Source organism: Octopus bimaculoides, chromosome 13 (genome assembly GCF_001194135.2).
Source record: "Octopus bimaculoides isolate UCB-OBI-ISO-001 chromosome 13, ASM119413v2, whole genome shotgun sequence".
In the NCBI taxonomy this organism is placed as follows: Eukaryota; Metazoa; Mollusca; class Cephalopoda; order Octopoda; family Octopodidae; genus Octopus; species Octopus bimaculoides.
Window position 1 is genome coordinate 20377268 of NC_068993.1, and position 14608 is coordinate 20391875.

Consider the following 14608-nt stretch of genomic DNA (forward strand, 5'->3'; position numbering starts at 1 on the left):
GATTTTCGAGCGAGATCGTTGCCAGTGCCCCTGGACTGGCTTGTGCGAGTGGCACATAAAAGACACCATTTCGAGCGTGGCCGTTGCCAGTATCGCCTGACTGGCCTTTGTGCAGGTGACACGTAAAAGCACCTACTACACTCTCTGAGTGGTTGGCGTTAGGAAGGGCATCCAGCTGTAGAAACTCTGCCAAATTTAGATTGGAGCCTGGTGTTGCCATCCGGTTTCACCAGTCCTCAGTCAAGTCGTCCAACCCATGCTAGCATGGAAAGCGGACGTTAAACGATGATGAGTGTAGTGGGTGCTTTTATGTGCTACCAGCACGAAGGCTGGTGGTATCAAAAAGTTCCTGGATTAGCTATGTTCAATAAAAAATAACTTATTTACCTAAGTTTTAATATCATCTCCTTTGAAATAGTCACCTTGTGCAGCAATACACTAGTCCCAGCGTTCCTGCGATTTTTGGAACCGGGCCCGGAAGTAGTTTTCCATAAGCAAGTGGGGGACCTTCTGCGATTTGCTCTAGATCTCGACAACAGTGTTAAAATGGCAACATTTGAGCTGCATTTTCATCTTGGAGAAGAGAGGGAAATCTGTAGGTGCTAAATCTGGCAAATAGGGCAGGTGAGGAAGAGATATCATGTTTTTGGTGAGAGACTCATGAGTGAGGAGAGCTTGGTGACAGGGTGTATTGTCGTCATGAAGAAGCCAATTCTTCATGCTCCACAGATCTGACTGCTTTTGCAGAATGTTCTCCCTCAAATGCTGCAGTAGAACTTGATTGACAGTCTGACCCTGGGGAACAAATTCTCGATACACAGTACCACAGTATGCAATGCTCAGATTATGAACATGGATCCATCAGCATCATTAAATGTTTTTTCATGTTGGCATAGATAGGATGGTTTGAAAGGTATCAACAAGTCAGAAAACTACACCAAGCTCTGCTCACTGCTTTGGCATGGTCACTATGGCTGGATGCCCTTTCTAATGCCAACCACTTTACTGAGTACTTTTTTATGTGGGGTGCTGAGTACATTTTTAGGACAATAATCCAAATCCTGGTCAAAAATGGTGTATATCAAGCCATACAAGAATTAAGAAATAAACCACTCCACAATTGGGTAATTAATAAATAAATAAAAATCTTAAGCTGGGTTAATTCTGCTCTACCATCTTTACCAAAGACATTGGTTAAGGCTGTTTTTTTTTAACCTTACTATATTGTATTTTGTATGCAGAATACTCCCTCAGTTATATAATTACCATTCTCAAACCTTCTTTCCCAGAATGTCAATTATCCCACTGGAGTTTTCTCCATGTCAATGTTCTTTTGCAACAGTTGTTCAAGAACATCAACTTTATTGATCACACCAGTTTTTGAGGGCCTGTAAAGGCCTTGAACAACAGCCCCTTCTTCCAGGTTAAGCTAATAAATAAAAAATAATATAAAACAGAGTTGAAAATACAATAAAATTTTATTGTTCCTTATGAATTTATATACAGAAATACATAACAGATATATACAGTTACGGTTTCTTTTAAACCAGATATTTAGGCAAGTGTGTCTGAAAGGTTGACAATCATTATGAAATATGCAGATTCACAATCATGTATTCTGATCACAATTAACAAGTTAATTAGTTAATTGTATAAAAGCTGTCATTATTTATAAAAAAATAACTTCCATGTTACAATTTATTTTATAAAAAAAAAAAAGGAATTCAATAAATAACTTTGCAGTTTTTTTGTTTTTTCTTTTACTATAAATATAAAATAAAAAGTGAAGAAAATATAAATAAATATTTGTCCTTATTGGTGGAAACATTTAGAAGATCTAGTTTGGTGGTACTTGAGGAAAATTAATAAATCCTTTACACAAACTATGATAGCAATTGTTTAGTGATGACTTCTGTTCATTATGACAGTCATGAAAACTAAATAGTGAAATAGATTTTACCAACTTGACTGTGGAATAATTATGAAAAAAAAAGAAAAAAAAGATGAAATACTGAAATACTAAACTCTCGCTCTGTTGGGCATGATTTCATGGTCTATCAATGATACTATAATGTTGGAGAAGACACTTAACTCTCTGAACTGCAGACACTAAAGGAAAAGATATTTTGCAGTACAAATCAGACACATTTGAAATAGCATTTAGACAATCAAGCATGAATCCAGTCCAACAAAAAGGCTATATTATAGTAATATTATCATAAGAATACATTTTAAGTAATTTAAAAGCTACAAGTACTACATGTTTTTCACACAAATCACCTCAGCTTTTGTGTTCTGACCTAAGCCACATTTCTGTCAGTCTAATATCTATCTCATGTCCATATTCTTAATTATATATATAGACAGCAAGTAGGACTGAACTCCTAACCTATATTGTAATGCAAAGTTTTAAAACTTATCCTCTATGCACATTAAAAATAAATACATTTCTGAATTCAGTCCCAGCTAAAGTATATGTATATATGTAGTAATAAGGAATCTGAAAATTACTAGAGAACAGCCCAGTCAAAAAAGATAAGGTTAAGAGTGCTTTACTACACTGATTATTTTAACAAAAACAAAAAAACGATATGTGAAGATTTGAATCAATTTACATTTTTACATAGATCAGCCAAGCATCTTAATGTGGCAAGCACTCAGACATTCTCATGGATTGAATCAATGGCAATGATTATTGGTCAAAATTACAATTTGAAAGATATCTACTATTCTCATTTCTTTAAAACACATTTACTATAAATTTTGGCCTTTTCACTTCCACACTCAATTCTACACACGTGCCACAATATAAGTTTCAAACATGCAGCGCAGTTATCTTTTAACACTTTATCTCAATGGCAACTTGATTTAGGTATGACTTCATTCCCCAGTGCTCAATAAGAAAACTGCCGTTGAGCTCTCACTTCCTTCTATCTCTATTTCTACCACCACCACAACCTTAACCCACTTGTTACAGCCTCTTTTTCTCATGTTATCATGTCTGTATTTGACATACACCCTCAAAATCTATATAAAACAATTTGTCTAATTTTGCTTTCCTAAATCTACATGGAACTTTTTCTACTTTGAGATTCTTTCCCAACCACAAAGTAAAATAATGTCCTAAGACTTCTGATGTGCAACAAAAACACAGTACGATTTACAGAACAAATGGCCAGGATTTGAAGTTCTTATGAGATGAGGCATTTTTATGGCATGAAATTTCCAGTTTCCAGTTGGAACACTGTAAACAGCATTTTAACCACTAAAAAACAGAAATAACTATAAGAGAATTACTGCAGTTTGATATGTCTTGAAGGAAACCCGATATTTATACATGTATTTAAAAGTGAATGCAAAGAAAATTTTTAAAAAAATTATATTACATGATACGGTCTTTGAAATTTATAGAAAAATGGAATGATAAAAGTGGCATTGGATGAAAAAAGAATGTTATATTCCAAAGCTTTCTCTATAAAATTTATGTTGAATAGAATTGCAAGTTAGACATAAGGAAGTGAGAAAATTCTATAAGACAATGAGGAATCAAGTGGAAAAGAAAAAACATGCAAAAGGTTCTTCAATAAAATGTTTTTTTCTTAAATGGGCCATAAATCTTATAAAATACCACAAACAAAAGGCAATGGTGAAAGAAATTTTTAAAACTGCTTTCATAATATAACAGATTATAATAAAACCATTTGATATATTCTTATTTCCAAGAATATAGTAAACTGATACTTAATACTGCATGTTAAAGCATTTCTGTGATATTGAATGTTAGTTTTAGGTTATTTAATAGTTAAGAGAATTAGTGAACTTTTGTTTCCCACAAATTCCAATTTAAAGGCTTAATATAAATTAAACTACAATAAGGAATTAAGTTCTGATCAAGATAAGGTCTGTAGCAAATGGCAAAATACTTAGTGTTGTGTGTGTGTGCGCATGTGTGTGTGTGTGTGTGTGTGTGTGTGTGTGTGTGTATATATATATATATATATATATATATATATATATGGCATTTAGTTGGTTCAATAAAATATAGTATGTTGGTTACTGCATGTGCATCACTAATGAAAAGGAAAAGTCAAAACTTGATCCCTAGATTGGACCTTCACATACAGAAATAAAAGTTTCTGGAATGTTACAGTGTGCGAGATCTTGATTTCTTAAAGAGACACAAAGCTTTAGATTTTAAACAAGGGTGAATGTGTTGTTCTAAGATTAACACTGACCTCACAAATATCAACAAAACAAGTGAAATAGCTTTAACTGGAAATCAATTGGCTACTTTATATCTTTATGTATTGAAATTGGTTCGTTGAAGTATTATAATGTGAAGTTCTTAAAAAAAACTTTTGAATGATTAAGCATATTAGGTGTGGTGCACAAAAATCTCATAAATATTTTCATTGAATGTTTTCTGTTGCTGTTACAACTGTTACAAGTTCTTTTTATTGTTGGGCAATCATTTAGCACTTCCTAAAATTGTTACTACCAAATCAAAGAATTATCCATATAAATATTCTTGTAAACACTCATCCCAGCAATGGATTCCCTAATTACAACACATATCATGAATAAACCCTCAGCAGTATCCAGCATTTAAGTTGGATTGTTTCTGATGCTCTACCATTCATCATTTTGGACATTTAGTTATTAACATGTAACGTATTCAAAGCTTGTACACCTTACAAATAGGGCAAAAGAAACATAATAAAATAATATAAAATTTAGTTTTTATAACATTTCAAAGAAAATAATTCCCAAGCTGTGTTTTTCTCAAGAAATACAGAATGGGATGGACCTCAAATAAAACTTGGTGTAGTCTTAGTGAAATAGTTCAAATCATGTAAATAATGTACACAACATAGTTTTCAAAAAATATGAATTTTTTAGACTTTGGATCTCAGTTTGAAGTTTGGCCTTTATCTTTTTGATCAATTCATATTTATGATTCAATGCAAGCATGGATTTTATATATTTGGATTAGCATTTACACATTTTGGAACAATTATTGTTATGAGGAGGAGTCACAATAGTAAAATAGATAAGAGGCCAACTTTTGAATACTATCTTCTCTCCACCTGATACTTAGCATAAAAAAAGGGAAAATTAGGAAAAGCACTCTTGTGCTGCAGTGTCAAATATAAGCTGGTATATGATTTAATTTTTCACAGTTTTGAGATCAACTCCTCTAAAACGAGAATCATTTAGTCTGATACTTATATTTCTATCCATTTGCTGAAGTGGGTTGGTACCAAGTTTTCACCAATGAAATTAAAACTCTGTGCCTTGCCTCACATTAAACTTATGTCATTCGTAACCAGCAGCAAACAGCTTCAATATATTCAGAACTTTCTCATTTGCAATGCAGACATTTAAAATCAAATAAGAAAGTAAATGATTATAATTGGAAAGGTAGTTAGAAATGAAAATAATACATTAAGTAAAACTGCAAAGTTTTCAACTAAAAATAAATAAGCATTAACCTTAAATAGCTTGACCTTTCATTTCTGTAGATGGAAATATCAGTTAACCCTTTAGCATTTAAACTGGCCACATCCAGCCCAAATGTTTTTACCTGTTTCTCATTTAAACTGGCTAGATCTGGCCTCTTACATCAACCCTACAATGTTGTTCTAAAAATAATTACATCATTGGAATCTTGAAGCTAGGAAATAATGCATGATTAATTCAAGATAATATGAATAAATAAGCATTACATTTGACAGAGTAATCTGAATGCCAAAGGGTTAAAAGCCAGACAAGAGCAGTGTTATCTTTTCATAACAACCGCACTCTTTAAGCGAACAGTACTTTGAGTAAGTTTCATCCGTAAAGCCTCACGGTTCTCCTCCTTTTGTCGATCTTTAGCAGCTTGCCTTTTCCGAAGAAGTCTTTCGCGAAGTACTCGCTCTTGTTCTTTCATGTCCATCTGTTTCTTCAGTTCAGCTTCGACTCGTTTCTTGTCCTCCTCAATTTGTTTCAGTTTGCTCAATTCCATTTGTCTCAGTTTTTCTTTCTCTTGAGCTGCTTGCTGTTGAAGTTCGTTCTCTTTCATCTTCACAGTCTGAAAAACAGAAGGACATTAGAGACAGAGAGTAAAAGAGGCACAAAAGTATAGGGTGAAAAGAAAGTTTAGATGATTGTAGTCCTGAGAAAGAAAATCTAGACAGAGTATTTAGACTGAATTCTAGAGGAAGAAAGGAAGTTCTTAATATCATTTAGTTACGGATAAAAGGCATTGGCTGAAGTTGACAAAAAAACAAAAACAAAAAAACCAAGTTTTCAATGATTGTTGCACAAGCTCAAGAAAGGAAGAATTTGCAAAGGAGAAAGAAAACAAAAGTGAAACGAAAGGCACAAGATATTTTACCTTGACATTGTTGAATATTTCATTCATTAAGCGTAAAGAATCCAGTTTACGTTGAGTTATCAACAGCTTACGGCTCTCTTGGGCAACTTTGAGACTAGCTTTTTCCTCCTCTTCTCGCTTGCGTTTAGCAATTTGTTTCTGCCGACGTTTCTCTTCCCTCTCGCGCCGACGCAGTTCCTGTTGTTGTAGTTTTTCTGCAAGTTTGCGCTCCTTTTCTCGTTTCTCATATTCAATTCTTAGTCTGTAAATAAATTGGCACCAATCCATAACATTTAAATCAATTTAATTTCTCGTCAAAGATCAATGTTTAAAAAGTAGCAAAAGTGGACCTAGTACTAATAATGCATTGATTTAACATACTTCAGACTTAATAATGATTTCAAATTTTGGCACAAAGCCATTAATTTTAGGGGATGCGGTTAGTTGATTACATTGATTCTCAATGTTCAACTGGTACTTAATTTATCAACTGCCAAATGGATGAAAAGCAAAGCCAACCTCGGCGGAATTTGAACTCAGAAATGCCACTAAGCATTTTGCCTGGTGTGCTAACAATTCTGCTAGCCTGCAGCTTTTCAGATTTAATAACAATATAATATATTAATAAATGATTTTAAAGGATAAAAATTATGTGAGTGGGGTTGAAAATATAAACTTCTAAAATAGAGGGAGACAGATGTTCTGCAGACCTCCAGGGTAGGGAGAAAATGAAGCATAAAACAGAAGCCTGATAAAGCAATAATAGCAAGAAATAAATAGAGAAAAGAGAAATACTATTAGAGTGGCTGGCAAGTAGGGTTGAGAATGACTGCGATAAAAGGGACGAAGGCTGTGTGTGTGTGTAAGTATTTGCACGAGTGAGAATGCAAATAGAAAACAGAAAAAGGGCACATAAGTTACCTTTGATATAGAGGATTATCTGTGATTGGATAACACACCTATCTAATTAGATATGTATTGGGTCATTTCATAAATAATGCAGGTTTTTTTTATACTTCGTTTATTTTTCAAAATTAAGATAAAGTTCTTTTTTGATCTAAAATATACTCCCCCTCATTTTCTAAAATGCTCTTCTATCTATCTGCTAGATTTGCAAGGCCCCTCTTCCAAAATTCACTTGACCCTGATGAAAAATACTCATCCAGTACTGTTCTGACTTCATCTACAGAATTCATATTTTTTCTGTCCAAATGACTTTGATCACTCTGATGAGGTAATGTCCAGTAAATATGGTGGGTGGGGTATCGTTTCCCATTCAAACTGCTCCAGCATTTGGAATGTCATCCTTGCTGTATGTGGCCAAACATTATTCTGGTGAGAACACCTTTTGTGTTGAAACCAAAGATGGTTGTTTTTCTCCTAGTGCTGACTTAAGCCAGCCAAGCTGATCACAGTAGATCTCCTTTGTTATCATTTGGTTTGGGTTTAAAAGTTCAAAGTGGACTAAAGCATTCATATTTTATATGGGTGAAGACCTTCTTTAGCCTGGGGTGCTGGTGTTTCTCCTTTCCCTACCCACTGTCTTCGGCGCTTGACATTTTTATAGAGAACCCATTTCTTGTCACCAGTCACTATTCACTTTGCTGTCACATCTCACGATAGTGAGATGTGACAGCAAAGAGCACACATTCACTCTCTACACATGATTAGACTCAGAGAATACAGTTCTATATTTAAGAGATGAGGAATTATGTACATTATTTACAATTGACGGATATTTGTCCTCATCTTGTTTGTTGTTAACACAACATTTCAGCTGATACCCTCCAGCCTTCATCAGGTGTCTTGGGGAAATTTCGAACCTGGGTTCTCATTCTTAAGGTATTTTTCAATGTTGTTGTTATTATTATTATTATTCAGGTCACTGCCTGGAATCGAACTCGGAATCTTGGAGTTAGTAGCCAGCGCTCTTAACCCCAACATTCCGAGTTCGATTCCAGGCAGTGACCTGAATCATAGTAATAATAACATCATCGAAAAATACCTTAGGAATGAGAACCCAGGTTCGAAATTTGCCCAAGTCACCTGATGAAGGCTGAGGGGTATATCAGTCAAAACGTTGTTTTAACAACAAACAAGATGAAGACAAACATCCGTCAATTGTAAACTCAGAGAGTTTGTGAGGAACCCATTGACCCAATTTGCTGATTTTTCCAATGGTATGCAGGTGTCAATGAATGGCTGAATGACCAAATTCAAGCTTCTCTGCTAGTTCCTAAACAGTTTCGATGGGATGTTTTTCCATCAGGATTTGCAGGATGTCTTCATCAAGCTCTACAGATCTTCCTGGATAAGATTTGTCTTCTAGGCTGTAGTTTCTGGCTCAGAATTTCTGTAACCACCATTGACTCTGGGTTACACTTATTGTCTGACCTCTATATACTGCATTAATATTCCTTGTACTTTCCGTTGCAGTGTTGTCTTTATTGAACTCATAAAGCTGAATATGCTCCTTTGTAACTTCTATTATAGCTTTGAAAAAATAACTGTTAAAATTGAACTTCACTTTTCAAAACTTACACTAAGAATAAGGACAATGTAAAATTACTATCTGCTTTTATAGTAAGTTGATGCAGGTAGTTTATCCTGTCCCCCTCTGACTTTTAGTTCATGCAATTGAAAAAAAAAGCATTATTTATAGAATGATCCAATATAAAAATGGATAGTCTTCCAATAACTATACATTCAATTGTAGCAAAACGCTAAGTAAAGCTGCAAGGTACTGCCTGGAGAACACATCAAACAATTTACCTTTTGAGCAGAAGTCCAGCTACTTAACTGCTGGTAGGGGTGGTGTTTATACTTAACTCTTGTCAATTTACAGTACATTCACTGCGAGATGAGCATTAGTTAATATTTGTGGTTTGACACCTTTGTTACCATATTCCTCTTAAAATACACTGATTTGTTTCAGTTTTGAAAATAATGAAGCATTCAATACAATAACTGTTCATAATAAGATGTTATATGGATAATAAATTAACATGTAAACTTGATAGAAGGTTTTAAATTAAATCACATTAAAACAGGAAATTTGTATCACAGAAACAGGAGCAATCTTCAATGGGTTGGAATGGAAAGGTTTCAGTCAATCAGTTGTCATTATCAAGTTTTTTGTTTTCAGCCCATTTATCTATGCTATGCTAGATCATGTGGAGGCGTGTGGCTTAGTGGTTAGGGTGTCAGCATCATGATCGTAAGATTGTGGTTTCGATTCCTGGACTGGGCGACGTGTTGTGTTCTTGAGCAAAACACTTCGTTTCATGTTGCTCCAATCCACTCAGCTGGCAAAAATGAGTAACGCTGCGATGGACTGGCGTCCCGTCCAGCTGGGGAACACATACGCCATTGAAACCAGGCCCATGAGCCTGGCTAGGCTTTAAAAGGGCGCATTTATTTATTTATTTTATGCTAGATCATGCTCAACTGCTTTCTTAACCAACTTTTTAAACCATCATTTTAAAGTTAATATTGTAAAATTGAACATAAATTACATATATTTAACCAGCTGTCGCCCACCACAAGACAATTGAGATGCTAAAACCAAGGTGCTACATAAAAGGCATTGGTGTAGGTGCTGATGCCATGTAAAAAGCACCCAGTACACTCTATAAAATGGCTGGCATTAGGAAGGGTATCAAGCCATAGACACCCTCTATGTTGTCCTTGACCTTGCCAGTTCCTGTCAAATTATCCAACCCATGCCAGCATGGAAAACAGATGTTAAAATAACCAGGAATTATCTTTATCTTTACTATATTCTCTAAGACATTAGTCCAATGATAATTAAGATTAGAAGTGAGCAAAATTATAAGTAAGCTCTTTGAGGAGTTTACAAACAAACGTGAACTTAAAATGGTTAAACAAATAATGACTATTTGGTCTAACCTTTCTTTTTCCTTTTGTCTAATTTCTTCTTCTTTTTTACGCCTTTCTTGTTCAACACGTTCCCTCTCTGCTGCTTGTAATCTTTCTCGCTCAGCTTTCCTGTCTCGAATGGCTTTCTCTGAGAGGTGTTTAGTTTTATCAAAGTCAACCTGTTATAATAGTGACAATTGATTAAATGCAGAGATACATTGTTTCATTTATGCAATACAATAAATTAAGCTAAGTCAAAGCAAGTTGCTATTTTAAGGGAGGTTATTTAGTAAATCTACTCGAGGAATAACCCATTTATCTTAGCAACAAATAAAGAACATTTAATATAAATTTTACCCTCTCTCTATAACAAGCTGCTTGCAATCAAGGAAAGCATCCATGCAACTCCTACCTAAAAAGAGAAAATCATATCAAAAACAAACTGAGAAAATAATTTTCACCTTAAAAAAAGATTGTAAATCTTACATTAAATTTCTTTTTTGTTTTTTAACAATTCATAACAATTTCCCATCGTTTGAATTGTTCAACATATAACTATGGCATCACATATTGCCATGGCTAGATGCTCTTTGAAATATTAAACTACTTGACTATGAAGTGAAAGTTTAGTTTATATACATTGGGAATAACTGAGCTAAGTTGAAAATTCCTCTCTTATATAGTAAATATTATAGAAACAACACCGGTAAATAGCTAAAGACCATACATAACAAAGTAAGAGAGTAGTATGCTCTGACCTTGGAAAATCCCTTGGAGCTTAGGACACAATTTTATACATTTATATTTGGCGTTGTCTAGGAGCTATGGACAAAGCACATTTACTTTAACTCAGCCAACTCGTGTGAATATGCTTTGCTGAAAAGGTCCAATACGGCTGAAGCATGCTTGATGTTTTTACTACTAGGCTTAAAAACAAGACTGAACTCTGTATCGTCTTCGATGTAAATAGAAATTTCAACTACTTATCTCCCTTGAATGCTTTTTTTTTTTCCCGAAATTTCACACATCCATTGAAGTGTCCCTTTTTTAAAAACTAATTGCATATCTAATTTCAGTTTAAGTTTTTCATCTCACTATGTTATATATATGAGAACTTTCTTTATGTATATTTAATATGCTGAACACTCCCCTGCGGCATTTTCCTACGGCAATATTGCAGATATGTGTTCAATACCATGCAAGTAATTAATGGTAACGGCCTCAAGCAATAAATACACATTTGCCAATAAAAATAATACTTTAAAATCACTTCACCATATGGGTCATTGAGATAACACTGAAGTCTTTGTTTTCATTTCGGGACCGAATGTAGTACATACGGAAATGGTTTACTATGCCTATCCTTTCAGTCCTACAAAATAATCTGAGCGTAATACTTCAAGCAAATGAAACAAGTACAATACAGTGTATGTATTGTTTACTAACTGAAGTAAGCAGAAATCTTTCCTACTCTGAATCAATATAAGTCAGTCAACATTAAATTATTATTATTATTATTATTATGATCACCTCTTTTCATACTTATTTCATTAACTCCATAATAAAGATATTTTTAAATATCTTTTATCAAATAATAATAAATCAATAATTCATACACGTTTTATGTTGGTCATTTCCACTATCAGCAGTCCTCGGAGCAGAACAACTTTGGTTACTCTCACGAAATAGCTTCCTTCAGAAGTTCCAAGTCACACTGATTTTACACAAAAAATGCTATTACAAATATAATAAAATTATGGTTGTTACTATATACGGTGAAACAGTTCAGTTCAAATGCTACATTATCTTTACAGCATTTTTACCTTCGTGCAAAATCAACGATCTGAAAATAATTACCTTGATATTTGCAGTCAAAGCTTTGTCTTCTCCTCTGTACATCAATTTCATTCCACGAAGACAGTCCATAGCTTTGATGAAACCGACATATTCCTTGTATTGTACATACGCTTCAAATGTCAAATCTTGCCCAAATGAAAACGTTTGTATAGTGCCTGGCTTTGATTCTGTCATTTGTTTTCGGTACGGATCTAAAACCGGTAAATCTATACATCGGATTTCACCAAACACACTAAATACAGAGTTTAATACCGTTTCACTGGGCTTGTCTTTGTTGGAATCGTTCTGAGCAGTAAACCATCTTGTTGGCAAATCTTTGAAGTAGACAGTATCAGGTCTTTCTCCAGGCTTCATTTCGTTGATATTCTTTGCATCTCTGAAATAAGAAGCCATATCGTGGCGAGTTGGGAAATGAATCTTGGCTGGAGCTGCCCTTACACGCAGTGTGTCTGAAAATCCACTAAGTTTAATTGATTTACCATCTAATTTCAATAAAAGAACCTTTACATGGCTTTTGTTTTCAGCTTCTCCCTCAAGTCGAATAAAATCGAGAGTACTTTTAGTTACTTTCAGCGATGTAAAAATATGCGGTTTGATCATGTTTTTCACTTTCTCCATCACCTCCCAATTGGAAATTGTTTTGCCAGGACATTTCAATTGAGGTAGTTGTACGGACACATTTATCCGGGCAATAGGTTTTAAATAGAGGTTGAATTGTTCACTTAATTCAACCGCGTCCGATACATCTGAGCAAACAGCGGGGTTGGACATTGCGACGACTAATCACTATACAGTTTACATGAAATACACAAGATGGGGGTTTCTTTCTTCTCACTTTTTTTTTCTTGATGAGGGAAGAATAACAGGGCTTACATTGGAAAATAACTTAGTATAAATCGGATTTGCATATGTAAATAAAGAGACAGTTACTGAAAGGATTTAAAGACAGAAATACAAAAAAAAGTTGTGGGAATGTAAACAGAAATGCTTTCTGACAAGCTGGGTTAGTAGCAATGAAGACATGGTCAATTGTTGACAGTTACATCTCGACTGAGACCACATATGCTTTGTTTTTCACAATCTGTGCACATAGTTTCCATCTAAATACATATTTCCTCTAAATATGTTAATGGACTATCATACAAAATATTATTACTTACAGTCTAAGGTATAATACATAAATTAGTTATATTTACACTGACAGAGTTGAATGTAAACTTGATAAACTCATGGAGTAAATATCGTTTCCACAACAATGAGAGCCGCCATTTTAAATAATGCACAATAATTCAAAAGCTGGAATGGGATAACGAAACGATTTTCAAATAAGTGAACAATACTTGCAGTGGAAAATTTCTCAATAGTTATTTTGACTAAAAATTAAATTAATAAATAAAAATGATCAAATTTTCAGCGATAACTGTTCTTTCCGTAATTTTTCTAAAAACAAGTGACCCTCTTGTAGTGAATTGACAAAATCAACACCGGAAAGAATAAGTGCGGACGAAGCTCGTTCCACTAATTGAGTTTTCAGGGAAATCCTATTTAATCTGAATGATTTGAGGATGGCGGGAGCACGTCGATTATTCCAAATTCCTTCCTTGGAAGAAATGGAGACACACAAGCAGAAGGTTGGTTAAAATTCATATCTAGTAATTTTAACTCAGACTTCCAGAAAATTCACATTTCTTCAAATGTAGTTTTTGTTCTAACAAAGCTTGGAATGGCTATAAGTTCAATGAATCTACTCTGATAGAGCAGAACTATGATGGAAAGTGCTCCAGTTGTGATCATCGTACATTATCCAACCTGTCTCTATTCTTTTAAAACGCTAGGGCATGATTTTAAGTTTTACTATATTCTGTAGATCGATTGGCAACACAGAGCGAGAATCAGCAATTGTTTTTGCAATGGTTCGCTTTTAATTATTGCATCTTTGTTCCTAGCCCACATGAAGATTATAAATCTTCATAAAAAAATATTCTGTTTTTATCTCCATTCCTATCACTGTCAGAGCTTATGCTAACAAAAATGAAATCGTGGCACAAAAGACCCTAAACCATTAGCTAACTGCTGAATGACTCTCAAATGGGGGCTAACGCAGTTTTGCACTTCTCTTTGAAAAATGCATTTTTTTTTGATGTGGGAGATTACGAATATTCTCTTTTACTTGTTTCAGTCTTTTGACTGTGGCCATGCTGGAGCACCGCCTTTAGTCGAGCAAATCGACCCCAGGACTTACTCTTTGTAAGCCTAGTACTTATTCTATCGGTCTCTTTTTGCCGAACCGCTAAGTTATGGGGATGTAAACACACCAGCATCGGTTGTCAAGCGATGTTGGGACAAACACAGACACACAAACGCACGCGCACACACACACACACACACACACACACACATATATATATAAAAACAAATAGTAAATGAGTATATGCATATATACGTACAGGTATGTGCATACCGACATCCACCTGTATGTATAGGTGCATATCTGGGTACAGGACATTGCAAACA

At 34.5% G+C, this 14608-nt stretch overlaps 2 protein-coding genes across 2 annotated transcripts in view; one reads left to right on the plus strand and one right to left on the minus strand.

Moving 5' to 3' along the window:
- Positions 1-1459: 1459 nt before the first annotated feature.
- Positions 1460-13389, minus strand: LOC106871924 (A-kinase anchor protein 17A). Its single transcript, XM_014918684.2, has 4 exons — positions 12095-13389; positions 10268-10416; positions 6380-6620; positions 1460-6073 (listed from the first exon to the last, which is right to left on the minus strand). The coding sequence occupies exons 1-4, from the start codon at positions 12863-12865 to the stop codon at positions 5780-5782; spliced, it is 1455 nt and encodes a 484-aa protein (XP_014774170.1). The 5' UTR covers positions 12866-13389; the 3' UTR covers positions 1460-5779.
- Positions 13390-13633: 244 nt separating this feature from the next.
- Positions 13634-14608, plus strand: part of LOC106871903 (DNA excision repair protein ERCC-1) — a 39061-nt gene continuing 38086 nt past the window's right edge. Inside the window, exon 1 of the mRNA XM_014918662.2 lies at positions 13634-13725. Within this exon, the coding sequence (XP_014774148.1) occupies positions 13660-13725 (66 nt within the window). The 5' untranslated portion in view covers positions 13634-13659. The remainder of the gene's footprint in view (positions 13726-14608) is intronic.

What these genes read in the sequence shown, in the direction of transcription:
- LOC106871924 (XM_014918684.2), bottom strand. Translation starts at nt 12,865, where the DNA reads ATGTCCAACCCCGCTGTTTGCTCAGATGTATCGGACGCGGTTGAATTA. An exon ending in CTTTGACTGCAAATATCAAG is followed by an intron (nt 10,417 to 12,094) that starts GTAATTATTTTC and finishes CTATTATAACAG; the next exon opens with GTTGACTTTGATAAAACTAA. An exon ending in AGACAAAAGGAAAAAGAAAG is followed by an intron (nt 6,621 to 10,267) that starts GTTAGACCAAAT and finishes ATTTATTTACAG; the next exon opens with ACTAAGAATTGAATATGAGA.